This window comes from Phyllobates terribilis, unplaced genomic scaffold, assembly GCF_046119375.1.
Source record: "Phyllobates terribilis strain yellow unplaced genomic scaffold, ASM4611937v1 Scaffold_1__5_contigs__length_1240528914, whole genome shotgun sequence".
In the NCBI taxonomy this organism is placed as follows: Eukaryota; Metazoa; Chordata; class Amphibia; order Anura; family Dendrobatidae; genus Phyllobates; species Phyllobates terribilis.
This window is the reverse complement of record NW_027362761.1, coordinates 754,274,317-754,295,725: the sequence shown is the minus strand read 5'-3', so window position 1 is coordinate 754,295,725 and position 21,409 is coordinate 754,274,317. Positions and strand designations below refer to the sequence as shown.

General features: G+C 43.4%; 1 protein-coding gene across 1 annotated transcript in view; it reads right to left on the bottom strand.

Moving 5' to 3' along the window:
* Nucleotides 1-350: 350 nt before the first annotated feature.
* LOC141170827 (kelch-like protein 23) overlaps nucleotides 351-21,409 on the bottom strand; it is a 37,305-nt gene continuing 16,246 nt past the window's right edge. The window contains exon 3 of the mRNA XM_073655185.1: nucleotides 351-1,994. Coding sequence (XP_073511286.1) covers nucleotides 1,676-1,994 — 319 coding nt within the window. The 3' untranslated portion in view covers nucleotides 351-1,675. The remainder of the gene's footprint in view (nucleotides 1,995-21,409) is intronic.

Here is a 21,409-nt window from a genome sequence, read left to right as displayed (position 1 = left end):
AGGGAGAGTGATGGGGTGCTATGCCAGATGACCTGGCCTCCACAGTCACCAGACCTGAACCCAATCGAGATGGTTTGGTGCGAGCTGGACCGCAGAGTGAAGGCAAAAGGGCCAACAAGTGCTAAGCATCTCTGGGAACTCGTTCAAGATTGTTGGAAGACCATTTCCGGTGACTACTTCTTGAAGCTCATCAAGAGAATGCCAAGAGTGTGCAAAGCAGTCATCAAAGCAAAACGTGGCTACTTTGAAGAACATAGAATATAAGACATATTTTTAGTTGTTTCACACTTTTTTGTTAAGTATATAATTCCACATGTGTTAATTCATAGTTTTGATGCCTTCAGTGTGAATGTACAATTTTCATAGTCAGGAAAATACAGAAATATCTTTAAATGAGAAGGTGTGTCCAAACTTTTGGTCTGTACTGTAGCTAAAAGTGTAGAAATTCTTGAAGCAGCTTCCACTTTAAAAACATATGGTTTTAGAATTTTCAAAAAAAATTATGTGAACATAGCCTTAGGTTGTGTTCACACAGAGTACTTTTGCTGAGTTTTGGGAACCGAAATTCTCCAAAATCCTTCTCAAAAACTGAAAACTCCAAAAAAAGTCAATGTGATCACACTTTTAGGGTATGTACACATGGTGTCTTTTTTTAAGTGAGTCCACTTTGAAACCCACCTGAAATGCGCTTAAAAAATAAAATACTACAAATAATGAAGATACGCATTGCAATGTCAAAAGCTCTTGCAGTTTATATGTCCAGTCTTTTTGAGCTTCTTTTGGGTATGTGCACACAATCAGTATTTGCTTGCAGAAATATTTGCAGCGTTTCTGCAAGGTTCTGCACCTGTTGGCAGCAAAAACGCTGCAGAAATTCAGCACATTTTTATGCTTTTTTTTGTATGTACATGCGTTTTTGATGCATTTTTGCCTGCACATTTGCCATACATTTTTTCCAATGTATTGTATAGGAAAAACGCTGGCAAATCCGCACAGAAAATTGACATGCTGCTTATTTAAACGCACATGAAATACTGTCAGCAAATTCCTGATCAAGTGCACAGATCTTCCAAATTCTCATAGGAAATGCTGGGATAAGGATTACAATGCGTTTTTAGTATATTTCGGCGCGGAAAAAATACACAAAAAAACGCACCATGTGCACATAGCCTTGAAGTGCTACAGGCTTTGAAAGCCGTGAAGCGGCTATAGGAAGTGACCTGATTATTTAACAAGCAGCTTTCATTTGGAAGCCATTCATTATTTAATCGATATAGTTAATAAAAATCCACAGGCAGTATAAGTTGATGCAAAAATGACCGAAAAACGCCAAAGAACACGCTTCAGAAAAAAACACTGCTGGCATTTCCTGAATCGACCTCTGCTTCAAAAGCTCAGTAGGTATGCCGACATCTAAAAGATGCTAAATCCTCCTCAAAAACTCTCAACTCCTCAAAATTTGGATTTCTGCTCCACAAATTTAGGGTTGAATGGATTCTCTGCTATATCAAATTTTCAGCAATAGAAATGAGCAAAATCAAAGGGGTTTGGATGCCAGACAGCACCCTTCATTCTAGATATTAGTGGTAATATGAGATCACAGATTTTACTAATGTGATCTTCTTGCATGTGATCTAATCTGATCTACTCGCAAATAATTTTGACTGTTCCCCCATTAAGGCCTAACATCACAACGGCTCATGCTTACACAGCCTCTTATGGGCAATGGACAGGGGAGCGTTACATCTGTTACCTTACAAATATCAAGGTATGGATCAAACAAAACAATATTGGGAATATCATGAGTTATACAAGCTCTTCTCTGTCCAAGTAAATAAATACGGCCATTTGTGGAACAGCATCCCATAAAGAACTTGCGGTTGAGGCATTCTTCTTCTATTATTGACCACATTTCAGTGCGAAAGTCAAAGCGGAGAGCTTTCCCACCAATGGTGTATAGAATTCCATTAAGTACAGTAGCGCACAGGTCATACCTTAAAAAATAGTAAAATAATTTAAAATCATGCTTATTACAAGTACTGTATAGTCTAATATTTTCATGACAGAATATGGCATATTATAGACACAGGTTGTCAATACAACATTGGTCACCTTCAGCAAATCAATAAGAACCCCAAACACCTCTAGATTGTATTAGTATTGCAGTTCTGCACAGATAGAGGAAATTTTACTGTTTACTTAGGTGCCCACACAAAACACTTTCAACTGGAGTTATTCCCTTGTAGAGGCTGCAACTGCTGCCATTTCAACTAGCTATGTTCACTATAGGTGAGGGGGGCTTCACCATGCATCAAGTAAGTTCTTAAAAGCTTAAACTTTTTATGCCTTGGCTCTTTTAAATTTGAGCAAAAAGCTGACTACACCTTTAAAGGGAATCTCTCAGAGGTATCAACTCTCTTAAGCCGTCTATATGGTCACGCAGGTCATAGTCCAATGTCTTATTCCAGAGAAATCCACGTTTTTCTTATATGTAAATGAGCTATTCAGGACAATGGGCCAGACAGTAATCCGCATGAGAATCTGCCTTCAGAGATTTTTTTTTTTTATAATAAGGGGAGTTACAAGTGTGAAACATGTAATGACTACTCTCCTGATCTCACTGCAGAAATCTATGTGACTATACCTAACACATCTGCAGGTTCCTCTCAGCTTCCATCTCACAGTCAGGCATGGTTGTAATACAGCAGAGCTGTGAGAGCTGCAGCTCTTAAAATGCTTGTTATGAGACAAAGTTCAGTTCTGCTGTTCTGTGTTAGTTACATGTCTCAGGCTGGTCACGCCTCCTTTCATTTAAAATCTCTGGAGGCCGATTCACATGCAGATCACCCTTACACCCTATCTTTACACCCTAACCAGTTTTGTAATTTGCTTTATTATACAATGCCCTACAGCTTTATCTATCTAGCTAATGCCTAAATGTGTTTTTTTACTGTACTTCTTGTGACGTTTGATTTGAGAGGAGTCTCAAACATGACACAGGAGGCTGGGGCTGCACTCACTTCCCGCAGCGTCCATCGCCCCTCCTGGAACAGGACATTACCAGAAGAGCGCTGCAGTTACTCACTAGTTTCTTGCATTGCTGCCCCCTCTGAAGACGTCCTTGAACCTGGTTGATGGACGTTGGGGGAGAAGTGAATGCAGCACCTGCACTCTGCTTCTATCTTCTCCGTATGTGTGTGTGCTCATGGGACATTAAGACATGTTCAGATGCAGATTAATATTTTGTTTAATAGTCACGGGCATCAGGAGTTCCTATTAAAAAAAAATTAGATACAGTACAGACCAAAAGTTTGGACACACCTTCTCATTTAAAGATTTTTCTGTATTTTCATGACTATGAAATTTGTGCATTCACACTGAAGGCATCAAAATTCTGAATTAACACATGTGGAATTATATACTTAACAAAAAAGTGTGAAACAACTGAAAATATGTCTTGTATTCTAGGTTCTTCAAAGTAGCTACCTTTTGCTTTGATGACTGCTTTGCACACTCTTGGCATTCTCTTGATGAGCTTCAAGAGGTAGTCATCGGAAATGGTCTTCCAACAATCTTGAAGGAGTTCCCAGAGATGCTTAGCACTTGTTGGCCCTTTTGCCTTCACTCTGCGGTCCAGCTCACCCCAAACCATCTTGATTGGGTTCAGGTCTGGTGACTGTGGAGGCCAGGTCATCTGGCATAGCACCCCATCACTCTCCTTCTTGGTCAAATAGCCCTTACACAGCCTGGAGGTGTATTTGGGGTCATTGTCCTGTTGAAAAATAAATGATGGTCCAACTAAACGCTAACCGGATGGAATAGCATGCCGCTGCAAGATGCTGTGGGAGCCATGCTGGTTCAGTATGCCTTCAATTTTGAATAAATCCCCAACAGTGTCACCAGCAAAGCACCCCCACACCATCACACTTACTCCTCCATGCTTCACTGTGGGAACCAGGCATGTAGAGTCCATCTGTTCACCTTTTCTGTGTCGCACAAAGACACGGTGGTTGAAACCAAAGATCTCAAATTTGGACTCATCATACTAAAGCACAGATTTCCACTGGTCTAATGTCCATGCCTTGTCTTCTTTAGCACCAAACAAGTCTCTTCTGCTTGTTGCCTGTCCTTAGCAGTGGTTTCCTAGCAGCTATTTTACCATGAAGGCCTGCTGCACAAAGTCTCCTCTTAACAGTTGTTGAAGAGATGTGTCTGCTGCTAGAACTCTGCGTGGCATTGAGCTGGTCTCTAATCTGAGCTGCTGTTAACCTGCGATTTCTGAGGCTGGTGACTCGGATAAACTTATCCTCAGAAGCAGAGGTGACTCTTGGTCTTCCTTTCCTGGGGCGGTCCTCATGTGAGCCAGTTTCTTTGTAGCGCTTGATGGTTGTTACAACTGCACTTGGGGACACTTTCAAAGTTTTCCCAATTTTTCACACTGACTGACCTTCATTTCTTAAAGTAATGATGGCCACTCGTTTTTCTTTACTTAGAATTCGTATTATGGCAAGAAAAAAACAGCTAACAGTCTATTCAGTAGGACTATCCAGCTGTGTATCCACTAGACTTCTGCACAACACAACTGATGGTCCCAACCCCATTTATAAGGCAAGAAATCCCACTTATTAAACCTGACAGGGCACACCTGTGAAGTGAAAACCATTTCCGGTGACTACCTCTTGAAGCTCATCAAGAGAATGCCAAGAGTGTGCGAAGCAGTCATCAAAGCAAAAGGTGGCTACTTTGAAGAACCTAGAATATAAGACATATTTTCAGTTGTTTCACACTTTTTTGTTAACTATATAATTCCACATGTGTTAATTCATAGTTTTGATGCCTTCAGTGTGAATGTACAATTTTCATAGTCATGAAAATACAGAAAAATATTTAAATGAGGTGTGTCCAAACTTTTGGTCTGTACTGTACATACAGGTGCTTTTTCACAAAATTAGAATATCATCAAAAAGTTAATTTATTTCAGTTCTTCAATACAAAAAGTGAAACTCATATATTACATAGTCATTACAAACAGAGTGCTCTATTTCAAGTGTTCATTTCTGCTAATGTTGATGATTATGGCTTACAGCCAATGAAAACACAAAAGTCATAATCTCAGTAAATTAGAACAATTAACAAAAAACACCTGCAAAGGCTTCCTAAGCATTTAAAAAGGTCCCTTAGTCTGTTTCAGTAGGCTCAACAATCATGGGGAAAGACTGCTGACTTGACAGGTGTCCAGTAGGCAGTCACTGACACACTCCATAAGGAGGGTAAGCCACAAGAGGTCATTGCTAAGAAGCTGGTTGTTCACAGAGTGCTGTATCCAAGCATATTAATGGAGAGTTGAGTGGAAGGAAAAAGTGTGGTAGGAAAAGGTGCACAAGGAACCGAGATAACCGCAGCCTTGAAAGGATTGTTAAGAAAAGGCCATTCAAAAATTTTGGGAAGATTCACAAGGAGTGGACTGCTGCTGGAGTCATTGCTTCAAGAGCCACCACACACAAACGTATCCAGGACATGGGCTACAAGTGTCACATTCCTTATGTCAAGCCACTCATGATCAATAGACAATGCCAGAAGCGTCTTACCTGGGCCAAGGAGAAAAAGACCTGGACTGTTGCTCAGTGCTCCAAGGTGTTGTTTTCAGATGAAAGTAAATTTTGCATTTCATTTGGAAATCAAGATCCCAGAGTCTGGAGGAAGAGTGGAGAGACCACAATCCAAGCTGCTTGAGGTCTAGTGTGAGGTTTCCACAATCAGTGATGGTTTGGGGAGCCATGTCATCTGCTGGTATAGGTCCACTGTGTTTTATCAAGACGAAAGTCAGCGCAGCCGTCTACCAGGAAATTTTAGAGCACTTCATGCTTCCCTCTGCCGACAAGCTTTTCGGAGATGGAAATTTCATTCTCCCACAAGACTTGGCACCTGTCCACACTGCCAAAAGTACCAATACCTGGTTTAAAAACAACAGTATCACTGTGCTTGATTGGTCAGCAAACTCGCCTGACCTTAACCCCATAGAGAATCTATGGAGTATTGTCAAGAGGAAGATGAGAGACACCAGACCCAACAATGCAGACAAGCTGAAAGCTGCTATCAAAGCAACCTGGGCTTCCATAACACCTCAGCAGTGCCACAGGCTGATCGCTGCCACGCCATGCCGCATTGATGCAGTAATTGATGCAAAAGGATCCCCGACCAAGTATTGAGAGCATTTACTGAACATACATTTCAGTAGGCCAACACTTCGGATTTTAAATTTTTTTTTTTCAAGCTGTTGTTATAAAGTATTCTAATTTACTGAGATAATGACTTTTGTGTTTTCATTGGCTGTAAGCCATAATCATCAACATTAACAGAAATAAACACTTAAAATAGATCACTGTTTGTAATGACTCTATATAATATATGAGTTTCACTTTTTGTATTGAAGAACTGAAATAAATTAACTTTTTGATGGCATTCTAATTTTGTGAGAAGCACCTGAACATTTTGCAGATTGTGTTTTATTAATTTTGCAGTATACCTTTTCAAACTGTTTCCAAGGCAGTGTTACGGTAGGTTCAGGCAGTGCCGCTGGCAGTAGACTACTCCCACAGCGATGGCCATTGGCCTGTCGTGGGTCTTCAGATCTTTGCCTGTGCTGCTACTGCACTGCCTCCATACTGGTCTGGCTATACCATGTGGGAGGTAAAAGAAGCAGTAATCACCTGAGCAGAAGACAGCATTAACACAGCAGGTTACCACCACGTTTCAGTATCTGGACGCTCCTTTCACAATACAAAACCTGGAGGCGTCCTGCAAAATTTATATATATGTTTCTGAAATTGATGCCTGAGACTATAAATTAAAATTCATAAATCGGTACCTCAACATCAAAGAGTACTGTGGATTTGCACAATGTTTAGAAATGTATTCAGATATTTTTAGCATATTTAATAATTGGCACCATGTTTTTTAAGAAAGCGAAAAGGTCCTCCAGCGACGAAGCAGGGTAGGTATAAAACTTCACATTTATTAGTACATATTAAAGTCAGGAATGATCAGGGTAATCTCATGTAGCACACTAAACCAACACGTTTCAGCATGGAGCCTTACTCCTGGTTGTATGAGTAAAGCTCCACCCTGAAACGCGTTGGTTTATTGTGCTATATGAGGTTACCCTGATCATTTAATTAATTTGTACTAATAAATGTGATGCTTTATACCTACCCTGCTTCATCGCTGGAGAATCCTTTTCATTTTTATGCAGCTTCTGCATCTCTGACCTAGGCGACTCTGTGCAATGTCTCCACTGTGAATTCCAATTCAGCAAGACCTGGTGAGCTGACTCTCCTTCCCCCCTCCTTGGCATGTTTTTATAAGACTCATTCAGATGTCCGTATTTTTTCATGTACGCAAAAAAATGGTAAATGTGTCATTCAGTGTTTTGGTCCAAGTTTCATCGGCATTTGGTTAGTGTGTCATTAGTGCTTTGGATCAGTATGTCATCAGTGTTTGGTAAATGTGTCACTTTTTACCATCAGTATTTTTGATAGATAAATAAATTACAAAGCTCCTATTCTTTGCAATGTTAAACGCAGACAACACACAGACTGCACACTAATGCCATCCGTATGCTGTCAGTGATTTTCATGGACCCCGATACCTGTATTAGTACTTTTTATCGGTGATGCTGATGAAAAATGGACATGTCTCCATGATTTTTGCATGGACACAGGGTCCGCAAAAAAATATGGACATGTGAACAGCCCCCTAGACTATAATAGGTATGCGTTCTTCTGTGTAATTCACGGATAGAACAGGTACGTGAAGCATGGACGAATGAGGCCTAAATGTTTTTTATGTCCTTTACATTTTGCCATCAAGTTCCCTTCATATCTTATAAGAGTTTTCAACAGTATTTTAAAAAAAAAAAGGTGTTTAGGACGCTTTACTATGCAAGTATAGTTTAGCATTCTCATTTTGTGATGCTTGCCATTTGAGAAATATCAGTATATTAAGAACGGAGTGCAATTTCCAACTCACACTTTCTTCTATCTCCATACAAGTAGTTTTGCACTGATTTTGGTTCTGTAACTAAATAGTAAGTATTCTTCTGTTCCTGTAAACTTGGGTCTGTTATGATATCTACAGTAGTAGGCTTGGATCTATTATGGTATCTTGACGTACGATTGGTTCTGTTATCAGATCTACCCTCCTCAACATTGAAATTGCCTCACCAAGAAGGAAACTTGAATATTATGAATATTACAGGATCAATAGATATGTTAATGATATTCAAATGATAAAAGAAAACTAGAAGCAAAATTTTCAAACCATCTGGATTTGTTAAGTATTGAGTATGAGCACCACATGTAGTTATACATGCCTTGGCAGCTATCAATAAGGTTATTAATGGTTGTGTGAAGAATGTTCTGTTCTGAATATACTTAGGCAAGCAAATCATCAGGATTTGCTGCTGGCATCTTTTTTTTTGCAGTGGCCGGGCAATGATGTCCTGGGTGTGCCAGATGAGAGACAAGTCTGAAGATGTCGCAGGCCATAGTAGCATATTTTTGGCACACAGACTACTAACAGTAACATGAGCAACATAAGGACTGGCTTTGTCATTTTGAAAAACAGCTCCTACGACACATTGGAGAAAAAGCCCTGCTGCTGGTTCCATGATCAAATCAATGTAGTGCCGAGCTGTCAGTCTACCTGGAATGAAGACTACACTATATTATGCTACCTCACACCATAATCCAGCAGAAGGACTGGTGTGACATTCCCTCGTGAAGGGCTCTTCAAAGCGTTGCCCACTTGGTCTCCAGACGAATCTTTAACTATCATTGCGTTCAAGACAAAAGTGGGGCACGTAGCAGAAGAGGATAGACCTCCATTCTAACCTTTATTTCCATATTTCTCTGCACCATGATAGCCTTTGAGAGCAGTGGCGTGAAGTCAATGGAAAACCAGTAGCTGGACATCTGGTTTATAGCTCGATGTCGTGCAAAGACATTCTGATAATTGATATAGATACTGTTTGATGCTTTAGGCTTGGTATGTGACATTCATTTTTACTTGCAGAACAGAATGAGTCACAAATGAATTTGACAACTGTCCATGCAGAGGTTCGGTTTTGTGCACCTTTTGCTGTCATTTCAGTTTCTTTTTGTTCTATAAACCATTGGAATAGAGCTGACATGTTAGCCTATGCACATTGTGATTTGTCTGAGTGATAAACCAAAGTCTTGCAGTCTCTAGAATTCTGTCCCTCTCAATTTGCGACTAGTGGCAATAATTGACATGAAGGCATCGCGCAATCATCCCACAAGACTTGAATTTTTTATGTTTCAGTCTGGCATTTATGCCCCTCCCACGTGATACAGACTGGAACTTGGTATCTGAAAATTTGATCAAAGGCAGATCTTAGCAATCTTCTACTTTTTCCTTGATTTATATAAACTTAAGGCTTGTTTTTCTTGGTTTTGCAATTTCAATGTTGTGTGTGTAATAGTGGGGAAGGGCGTAGCCTTCCCTTGAAATTGAGAGAGTAAAAGGAAGAGTTCCTGAAGACAGACCTCCCCAACTGTGGTAGGCCAAGCTAAGGGGGTTAGCTTTAGTGGTCCAGTTGGTAGAGCAGAGGGGGAGCTTAGTGCCCTTATCAAGCCTAGAGAAATATAGAGCTTGTTCCTGGTATAGTTCCTTCTGGGCTGTAGTACCTGAAAACAGCCACAAGATGCCAATGTTCGGGGTGCAGATGTCAGGTTGAGTCTGCTAGCCGAGCTATAGACAGTGATGGGTTAAGGTTCTGTGATGACAGCTCACTGAGGGTGGGCATATTAGGAAAGTCTCTGTTGTAATTTCCTGAATCAGGAAGTGATTGGGCAGTACAAGAAGGGATTGCGACCTGATGAGACAGCCTTACTATAGTGGCTGCTAGGGTAAACGGGAGCTCCGAACCCTCAGACAGTGAGATCCCAGTGAGCAGTTCTCCCCACGCAAGAGCACGAGTCCTGTTCGCTCGCCGTAGAAACTCACCAAAGCGTAGTGAGGACACGGGGCACTTCTGGTCTGCAGGCAGCAGAGGAAGCTAAACAGTACTCCAAGCCAAGACGTGGGGGAGAGATATCGGATCCGTTCACTGTTAATACAGAGGAGTCTCTAGGGCCAGGAATTATAGCCACAGAGATGCTCCGCTTAAAGAGGGAACCAGGGCTGAAACAGTTAACGGCGCCTGTGAGGGAGATGATTGCCTGTCGGGCCTTATCCATTATATCTGACTGTAAATACTGTAAATATTCCTCTTCCCCAAGTAAAGTCCAAGTTCTGGTTAAGAACCTTGTGTCCTCTGAAATCATTGCTGCCCTGGTCCCAGAAGAAAATTGCCTGGAGACAGCCGCGATCGGATGGCGTGAAGTAAGTGAAGAGCACTACATACACAGCCACACTACAGAGAGAGGACACGTATTGTCTGTAGGGTGCCATAGCGAGAGGGGGCTACAGCTCGCCCACGACTACCTCGCTGGGGCACCTTACATTTGGCGTAGTCGGCAGGATGCGAGCTCCTCGCATGAAGAAAGCGGGGAAGAGCCGACACAGAACACTGAGGAGAAAGTGTTGGAAGGCATGCGGCCCAAGATGGCGGCTCGAAGCATGGATTCCAAGATGGTGACGACGGCGGTAAAGGCTGGAAGAAGAACCGCCCATCGTGGGAGTGGACGGTGCTGGAGAGCGCGAAAAGATGCCCAGCCCCTACGAGTTCCGGCCCGAAGGAGGATGGGCCCAGCGGTAAAGATGCGTCCCAGGATGGGACGTCCCGGGAAGAAGAGGGCGCGGCGTAAGGTGAAGCCCGGCCCCGTGAGTACCAGCGCGCACAGAGAGGGGGCGCGGCTGAAGGCGGAGCGGCCGAGAGTGACAAGTGACGCGGCGGTCGCGTCAGAGGTCCGGCCCAGGAAGAGGCGGAGCTGGACGCGCAGGACGCGCGTCACCGGTAAGCGACCGGCGCCATTTTCTGTCCGACACGTCAGGAGAAGGAGATCCGGCAGCGGATGTCTTGCAAGAATGGCAGCCCCAGGACCTCGCAGCGTGCAAGAGACCGGCGGAGAGTCGGAACCCCTGCAGATCGTTACCCCGGGGGCCGCGGCTGGAAGCCGTTCGCCGGCGGGCGCTGCCCGCGAACCGTTGCCTCTACCCCCAGTGGCTGTCCAGTGGTCTACTAGGCCCGAACCGGAGCTGGGCCTGCTTGTCCATGAGCTCCGGGTGTGGAGTTGGAGCCGGATGCCGGGAAGCCCGTCCCCCTCGGTCGAGGGTGGAGAACATCCCAGTGGGGCCGGAGCAACAGCTGCAACGGAGACTGACGGAGGTGAGCAGCCTATATCCCAGCGGCCGGTCTCGCCTGTCATGGCAGTTTCCACGGCGACAGGGGGTGGCGCGGAGGCGAGGCCTCCTAAGAAGAGGGCCCCACGGGAGAACTTTTGGTCACTGGCCTTGGAGGCCCTGCATTCCCCCTCAGCGGGGCGGTGCACCAAGCCCGGAAGTCCGCAGTGGGCTACCCGCGACCCTCCGTTGACCCCACGCGAGCAGCGGCGATGGACCGACACCTTCCTAAGAGGCTGGCTGGAGGGGTCCAACACAGCGCGGAGGGAGTCAGTGGAGAGCTCCCAGACCCGGGGGCGGGTCATAGAGTTCCGTATCCGCGAGGGATACGGGTTCCTCGAGGAAGAGTGGACCGGGCATGAGGTGTTTGTCAGCCGGGAAGCCGTCAAGCGCGAATACCTGCCCGATCGCCTCCACAACCTGCATGAAGGGGAGATTGTCCTCTTCGTGAAATGCGAGTGTGCAAAGGGGTGGTACGCGGCTGCGGTCACCCGCCCATATAAATGGGAGGACGTCCTGGAAAAGGACAGGCAGGTCTTCCGGCGAAGAGCTGAGAGGGAGGCTCAGCAACGTCGGGCTAGGGAAGCCCCTGGAGGATTCGTGTCCCCTCCCAAGGCCAGCATCCCACAGGAAGAGGAGCCCGGGCGCCAGCAACAGGGGGCTGGCGTCGAAGAAGAGAAGGATTCCCCGGGCTGTAGTAGGGCTGACTCTCCCAGTGAGGCCATGGGCACAACAACTAAACACCCAGGAGGGGCCGAGGCAACTAATAGTGGAGTCGCCGGAAAGACTCAGGCTGGAGTTAGTCAGGAGGTCCACAGCTTCACTGTGACCAGCTACGGCCCCACGCAAGTCGGCTGTGGCAGCGCGACCTCCTCGGATGAGGACCCCGGGCGTAGCCGATACCCTGACCAGCCCTGGAGGTGGAAGAAGCCACCCTCCTCTGCAGCGTGGGCCGCCATCATGAAAGAAAGGAAGGAGGCCCGGAAGAAATAAGGTGGTGAGCTAAAAGGTCCATTGGCCTCCTACCTTCTTTTTTTTTAGGACCCAGCAGTGGTGGTCCTTTCTATAGTTGGGACTGTTACCCAGTGGGGGCGAAGTGCCCCATGTTGACTTCAGTTGAAACAAAAAAAAATAAAAATGGAGGACTGTTCCCCTACCTCCTAGGCCAGGAAGGCCTTAAGCAGCACCCAAAAGTTGCGTGCCCGGGAGAGCTGCTCTTTTTGTTTTTATTTTTGTTTTCTTTTTGTTGCGCTTGTTGCGCCTTTTTCTGCTGGAATTTAAATTGCTGAGGCACACCTTGAGGATGGATATCCTCCAAATCTAAGAGACTTGCGGCCTAGCGGGAAGAACCGGTGACCCCCGCTAGGGCCAAGAAGAAAAGAGACTCACAGGGTGTTACCTGTGACGGTGTGCCTCAGAATGTAGCCCCAGGAGGGGATTAAGGGCTATTGAAGAGTTGACCTGATTTAAAAATGTGGACATGGACACTTCGTTTCCAGGGTCCTTACCAAGAAGGACCGGTGCCTCTGAAAAAAAAGTTGATAGTGGACTGTCCTGAATTGCTGTTCCAGGGCCCTTAACCGAGAAGGGCCGGTCTTCCATTCAAGAAGATGACCTCAGGACCGGTCGCTTACTAAGAATGTTTTAGTAAAATTTAGTAATGTAATTTTATAACTGTTGATTGATGTTTATTGCCTAGTGTGGTCAGGGACGACCAACATTAAAGTGTCGGGGAATGTAATAGTGGGGAAGGGCGTAGCCTTCCCTTGAGATTGATAGAGTAAAAGGAAGAGTTCCTGAAGACAGACCTCCCCAACTGTGGTAGGCCAAGCTAAGGGGGTTAGCTTTAGTGGTCCAGTTGGTAGAGCAGAGGGGGAACTTAGTGCCCTTATCAAGCCTAGAGAAATATAGAACTTGTTCCTGGTATAGTTCCTTCTGGGCTGTAGTACCTGAAAACAGCCACAAGATGCCACTGTTCGGGGTGCAGATGTCAGGTTGAGTCTGCTAGCCCAGCTATAGACAGTGATGGGTTAAGGTTCTGTGATGACAGCTCACTGAGGGTGGGCATATTAGGAAAGTCTCTGTTGTAATTTCCTGAATCAGGAAGTGATTGGGCAGTACAAGAAGGGATTGCGACCTGATGAGACAGCCTTACTATAGTGGCTGCTAGGGTAGACGGGAGCTCCGAACCCTCAGACAGTGAGATCCCAGTGAGCAGTTCTCCCCACGCAAGAGCACGAGTCCTGTTCGCTCGCCGTAGAAACTCACCAAAGCGTAGTGAGGACACGGGGCACTTCTGGTCTGCAGGCAGCAGAGGAAGCTAAACAGTACTCCAAGCCAAGACGTGGGGGAGAGATATCGGATCCGTTCACTGTTAATACAGAGGAGTCTCTAGGGCCAGGAATTATAGCCACAGAGATGCTCCGCTTAAAGAGGGAACCAGGGCTGAAACAGTTAACGGCGCCTGTGAGGGAGATGATTGCCTGTCGGGCCTTATCCATTATATCGGACTGTAAATACTGTAAATATTCCTCTTCCCCAAATAAAGTCCAAGTTCTGGTTAAGAACCTTGTGTCCTCTGAAATCATTGCTGCCCTGGTCCCAGAAGAAAATTGCCTGGAGACAGCCGCGATCGGATGGCGTGAAGTAAGTGAAGAGCACTACATACACAGCCACACTACAGAGAGAGGACACGTATTGTCTGTAGGGTGCCATAGCGAGAGGGGGCTACAGCTCGCCCACGACTACCTCGCTGGGGCACCTTACATGTGTATGTACAGTCATGGCCAAAAGTTTTGAGACTGATACAAATTTAGTCCATTTCTCTAATGTTGAGCTACTACATATTAGCCGGGTATGCCCCCAAAACTCTTAATAAAACAGAAAATACAAGTGCTTCAATACATATATATATTTCGAAAGTTCAGTATGGTGATCACTCACCATAGTTTATGAAATGAGGAAAAAATGTCTTATGTCCAGCTACTTCCGTTCAGTTTCAAAAGTCTCCATGTTTAAACAGTCTCAGAGGAACACCATGAGAGAAAATAACTTTACCCAGTCCTCAGCAGTCCAATCCCTGTACTTTCTGTACAATCAGTCTGTCCTTGATGTTTTTCTTGGAGATAACTGGCTTTTTTGCTGCCCTTCTTGACATTAGGCAAGCCTCCAAAAGCCTTCACTTTACTGGGCTGCCAGAAGTCTAAAACTGTCTGAAGAGGGCTTCATTAGAAAAAAATAACTTTACACCAGTCCTTTGCAGTCCAATCTCTTCTTCCTGTAGAATGTCAGTCTCTCTGTAATGGGTTTACTTGGTAAAGAAGTACCTTCCCGCTACCATTCCTGAGCTTCGCTGGTGTTAAACTGATCCAGTAGCTTGATCCTCTTTGCGAGATCCTTTTGGAACTTGCTGGACTTTCTTGGGTGCCCTGAAGCTTTCTTCACAGCAATTGAACCTCTTTCTTTGAATTTCTTGATACTCCAATAAATGGTTCACTTAGGCGCAATTTTACAAGCAGCAATGTCTATGCCTGTAAAGTGCTTTTGATGCAGAGCAATGATGACTGCATGTGTTTCCTTGGGGGTAACCATGGCTAAGAAAAGAAGACAATGATTTCAACACTAGCCCCCTTTTAAAGCAACAAGTCTGCCCTAATAATTAATCAGAATGACAATAAAATCATCTGCCTTGTCGTCATTAACACTTTCTCCAGAGCTAACGAGAAGATCGCTGAAATTATGTAAACAGGACATTTTGTGGCAGGGTTGAAATTCAGTGGAAATTGGATTTTTGGGATTTAAGCAGTTATCTGATCTTCTTCAAAAAAGTCTGCTTTCACTCTATGTGACTGCAAACTCTTGAATCCTTACAGCATGCACACCACATGCTGTTAGGATTCCCCAGAACTGCCAGCAAGGATGGGCGGTTGCATGATTGCCAGTATGCGTTTTGCATTTTTCTGGCAACATTTTGACTTGATGTGCTTGGACTTGCTCAAAACAACTGAAATGAGGGAGGCTGAGAACGTCTGGGTGGAATGTAACTGGAAATATGCAAATCGCAGAAGTTATCTAAGAATGAGATAAAATGAGGTCTCTGGTATAATTCAAACTGCAGCATGTTCTAGTCACATGTCAGTATGAACTCCCGAGACACGTGCCTCAATGACTAGAGCTGTATCACACATTCCCTGTGAGAAGATAACCCCCTTTGTGCTCAGGGAGGAAGAGATATATTTCTTGTCATATCGCAGCCCGGCCACCGACTGAGGTACGTGTGATACTGTTCTTGTCAGTTGAGACAAAGGTCTCGGGAGCTGTATGTCTTCAGACTGTAGCCCATACTGACATGTCTGGCTGCTGTATGAATTGTATCTCATTCTTGGATAACCTTTTTAACCCCTTTACCCCCAAAGGTGGTTTGCACATTAATGACCAGGTCAATTTTTACAATTCTGACCACTGTCACTTTATGAGGTAATTACTCTGGAACGCTTCAACGGATCCCGCGGATTCTGAGACTGTTTTTTCGTGACATATTGTACTTCATGATAGTGGTAAAATTTCTTCGATATCACTTACGTTTATTTGTGAAAAAAAAAAACGGAAATTTGGTGACAATTTTGAAAATGTCGCAATTTTCAAACTTTGAATTTTCAAAAATTTACAACCATTTTTTTAGGGACCACATCACATTTGAATTGACTTTGAGGGGCCTTTATGACAGAAAATATCCAAAAATGACACCATTCTAAAAACTGCACCCCTCAATGTGCTCAAAACCACATTCAAGAAGTTTATTAACCCTTCAGGTGCTTCACAGGAATTTTTGGAATGTGGAAGAAAAAAATGAACATTTAACTTTTTTCACAAAAATTTTACTTTAGACCCCATTTTTTTATTTTTGCAAGGGTATCAGGAAAAAATGGACCACAAAATTTGTTGTGCAATTCCTCCTGAGCACGCTGATACCCCATATGTGGGGGAAAACCACTGCTTGGGCACATGTCAGTGTTCAGAAGGGAAGGAGCACCATTTGACTTTTTGAGTGTAAAATTTGCTTAAATAATTAGCGGACGCCATGTTGCGTTTGGGGAGCCCATGATGTGCCTAAGCAGTGGAAACCCCCCACAAGTGACACCATTTTGGTCACTAGACCCCTCAGGGAACTTATCTAGGTGTGTGGTGAGCACCTTGAACCCCCAGGTACTTCACAGAAGTTTATAACATTGAGCCGTAAAAATAAAATTTTCACATTTTTCCCACAAAAATGTTTTTCAGCCTTCAATTTTGCATTTTCATAAGGGTAACAGGAGAAATTGCACCATGCAGTTTGTTGTGCAATTTCTCCTGAGTAAGCAGATACCCCATATGTGGGGAAAAACCACTGTTTGGGCGCACGACAGGGTTCGGAAGGGAAGGAGCGCCATTTGACTTTGACAGTGGAAACCCCCCACAAGTGACTCCATCTTGGAAACTACACCCCTCAAGGATTTTATCAAGGGGTATAGTGAACATTTTGAACCCAGAGGTACGACACAAAATTTGATAACATTAGGTCATCATATTGAATAAGTTGTCATTAGTCTTGAGTGCAAGTGCTCACTACTTGAGTTTGCATCGGGTATGCACCAAGTATCGCGGGTTCTCAAGTGACATGCTCGAGTCCCCATCTGCATGTTGTTAGACACCCAAAACAAGACATGCAGGGATCGCTCGTGCATGGCAGGCAATCCCTGTAAGGTTTTTTTTGGCTGTATAACAGCTGCAAAACATATGGGGCGAAGACTCAAGCATGTTAATCGAGCACCTGCGATACTCAGTGCATACCCGAGCACCCGATGCAAACTCAAGTAGCGAACACTTGCGCTCAACACTAATAACCATATCGTCAACATTTTTTTTTCTTTACTTCTGAAAAAATCCCAACCCTAACCCTAGCCCTAACCCTAGCCCAACCCTAACTCTAGACCTAACCCTAACACAACCCTAACCCTAGCACAACCCTAACCCTAGAGTTTATTTCTTACGCCGTTCCTTGTGCAGTATAAGTGATTAGATGACTTTATTCTTCGGGTTAGTGTGATTACAGCGATACCAGATTGATATCGGGTTTTTATGATTGACAGCTGTCACACACTAAAAAAAACTTTTTTTTTTTGCAAAGACTACTTTTTGCATAGCCATATCTTGAGAGCTATAATTTTTCCATATTTCGGCCGACAGAGCCATGTAATGGCTTGTTTTTTGCGGGAAAAGGTGACATTTTTTGATCGCTTTCTATTCCGATTTTTGGGAGGCAGCATAAACAAAAATTCAGGAATTTTTTTTTTGTTTTTTTTCATGCCGTTCCGCGTGTGGTAAAATTGATAAGGCAGCTTTATTCTTCGGGTCAGTACGTTTACAACGGTACCACATTTATATCTTTTTTTGTTATGTTTTGGCGCCTTTACACAGTAAAAACTATTTTATAGAAAAAATAATTGTTTTTGCATCGCTTTATTCTGAGAGCTTGTTTTTTGCGGGACAAGATGACGTTTTCAGCGGTACCATTTTTATTTACATTCGTCTTTTTGATTGCGTTTTATTCCATTTATTTGGCGGTATGATGATAAAGCATCGTTTTTTGCTTCGCTTATTTTATTTTTTTTTTACCATGTTCACTAAAGGGGTTAACTAGTGGGTCAGGTCATTCCGGGTACGCGGTGATACCAAATATGTGTACTTTTATTGGTTTACTTTTTTTTCATAAGAATATTTATTTATGGGTACAGTATATTTTTATTTTTTGGGGATTATTTTTTTCATTTTTTTTAAATATTTTTACAATTTGTTTTTATTTATTTTTTTCACTTTCTGACACTTTTGGAACTGTTATACCTTGTCCCACTATGGGACTTTCACTTTTTACATTCTGATCGGCTGTACAGCATAGGAATGCAGCAGCATCCCTGTGCTATACATCCTGTCAGTGCTGCACAGGGAGAAGTTACTTTGGTCGCGCACTGCGTATGACCAAAGTAACTTCTTGCCTCCTGGTGACCAGGATGTTCTCATGACGACATCGGGTCACCATGACAACATCAAGGACCCGGCACAGACACCGCAGGACACCGGAGAGGAGGTCAGTATCGGCGCTTACCTCCCCCCTCGTTCCTGCAATGCTGCAATCGACTTTGATTGCAGCATTTCGGGGGTTAATGTGCAGAGAGTGGTGTGGCACCGCTCCTTGCACATTAACCTTGCACATTGTGCCGGGTGTCAGCTGTGACAATGTGACAAGCCTGTGTGCGGTTGAAATCGCCAGGGCATACTAATACAGTGGGGGAAATAAGTATTTGATCCCTTGTTTTTGTAAGTTTGCCCACTGACAAAGACATGAGCAGTCTATAATTTTAAGGGTAGGTTAATTTTAACATTGAGAGATAGAATATCCCCAAAAAAATCAAGAAAATCACATTGTAGAAATGAGAATTTTTTTTTTTTGCATTTTGCAGTGAGAAATAAGTATTTGATCCCTCTGGCAAACAACACTTAATACTTGGTGGCAAAACCCTTGTTGGCAAGCACAGCAGTCAGACGATTTTTGTAGTTGATGATGAGGGTTGCGTACATGTGAGGAGGAATTTTGGTCCACTCCTCTTTGCAGATCATCTCTAAATCATTCGATTTTGAGACTGTCATTGGCAACTCGGAGCTTCAATTCCCTCGAATTTTCTATGGGATTAAGGTCTGGAGACTGGCTAGGCCACTCCATGACTTTACTGTGCTTCTTTTTGAGCCGCTCCTTTGTTGCCTTTGCTGTGTGTTTTGGGTCATTGTCTTGCTGGAAGACCCAGCCACGACCCATCTTCAATGTTCTTACTGAGAGAAGGAAGGAGGTTGTTGGCCAAAATCTCGCGATACATGACCCCATCCATCTTTCCTTCAGTACGGTGCAGTCGTTATGTCCCCTTTGCAGAAAAGCACCGCCAAAGTATAACGTTTCCCCCACCATGCTTCACAGTTGGGACGATGTTCTTAGTGTTGTACTCATCCTTCTTCTTCCTCCAAACACGGCGAGTTGAGTTAATGCCAAAGAGCTCAATTTTTGTCTCATCTGACCACAGCACCTTCTCCCAATAACTCACAAAATCATCCAGGTGTTCATTGGCAAACTTCAGAAGGGCCTGTCATGTGCCTTCTTGAGCAGGGGGACCTTGCGGGTACTGCAGGATTTTAAACCTTTAAGGCGTAATGTGTTACCAATGGTTTTCTTGGTGACTGTGGTCCCAGCTGCCTTGAGATCATTAACAAGTTCCCCCTGTGTAGTTTTAGGCTGATGCATTGCAATGCATTGTCTGCATTTCAGACTGCTGAAAGTGAAAGTACCATAAAGGGACTAAGTAAAAAAAGAAAAAAAAATTGTGAAAAAAATTACAAAATAATAAGAAAAAAATATATATATTGTACCCATAAATTTGTTTTTTATATGTTAAATTACACATTTAGTATTGCTGTGTCCGGAACGACCCGCCACATAAAACTGTCACATTAGTTAACCTTTTCGGTGAACACTGTAAAAAAGAAATAAAAAAAATTAAAAAAAAAAAAAAAAGGAGGGAGGCAAAAAATATGATCAGAAAAAGATGAATGTAAATAAAAATTATCACTAAAAACATCATCTTGTCCCACAAAAAACAAGCTGCCATACAGCTCCATCAGTGGAAAAATAAAAAAGCTGTAGCTCTAAGAATATAGCGATGCAAAAAAAATTATTTTTTCAATAAAATATTTTTTATTGTGTATAAAACATAAAAATGACTATAAATGTGGTATCACTGTAATCATACTAACACGAACAATAAAGCTGTCATCAATTTTACCACACGCGGCATAAAAAACCCCAAAAAAATCAATTCCTGAATTGCTGGTTTCTGTTCATTTTGCCTCCCAAAAATTGGAATAGAAAGCGATCCAAAAATGTTATGTGACCGAAAACGGTACCAATAAAAACATCAACTCGTCCCACAAAAAACAAGCCCTCACTTGACTCGTTCGGCCAAAATATGGAAAAATTATAGCTCTCAAAATATGGTGGTGCTGCAATAAAAAGGTTTTTTTAACGTGTGTCAACAGCCAAACAGAAAAACCCGATATAAATGTGGTATTGCTGGAATCTCACCGACCCGAAGAATAACGTTGCCTAAGCATTTTTACCGCACAAGGAACGGCGTAAAAAAACAAAACCAATTCTTTACCTGCTGTCGATTTTTTTCATTCTGCCTTCCAAAGATCGCAGTAAGGCTTAGCTCACATTTATCCTGCGCTCTACACTGAGCACTTACACCAAGTTTTCTGTGTAAATCTCTGAAATACTTTATTCAGACGGAATCCCCGGCAGAAGATTCCCTATAATGTGCAGATGGAGGCACTGTGGACGCTGTCTGGTCTATGATCCAGCGGTGTCTGTCTTTTTAGGAGTGCATAAAAGTGCGGTCCGCCATAGTTTTGTGCACCTCTGAAAAGGACACCGCTGAACAGAGGCCAGACAGAGTCCAGAGTAACCCTGCTGCCTCATTATAGCGGATCCCTCGGGGTTTTATCTGAATCACGTCATTCGGCGAAACCCCAAAGTAAGTGCTCAGCATATAGAGCCTGATTTATTTGATCCAAAATGCTATGTAAAATGTTCCCAGCAAAAGTTTCAAATCAATCAACAAAAAAAGCAAGTCCCCTGGGCACTACAATATACTGGGCACTACAACAGTAGTTTGCAATTTTCACTCAGCAACATCCACTGCTGCTTGTTTCTGGAAAACATCCATGAAGACAAAATCGTCACTACACCTGTAGATAAATTCCCAAAGGGGTATAATTTCCAAAATGGGGTCACTTGAGGGGGGATTTTGCTCTTCTAGCACTTAGGGGAGAATGGCATTTGTCCTAATAAGTATAGATTTGTACACACCACTTTGCAGTGGATGTGGATGTAGGAATTCTGGAACTTGTTGTAAGAACTGAAGTAGTGGAATAGTTGCAATTTTTTTCACTAAAGGAGACACGG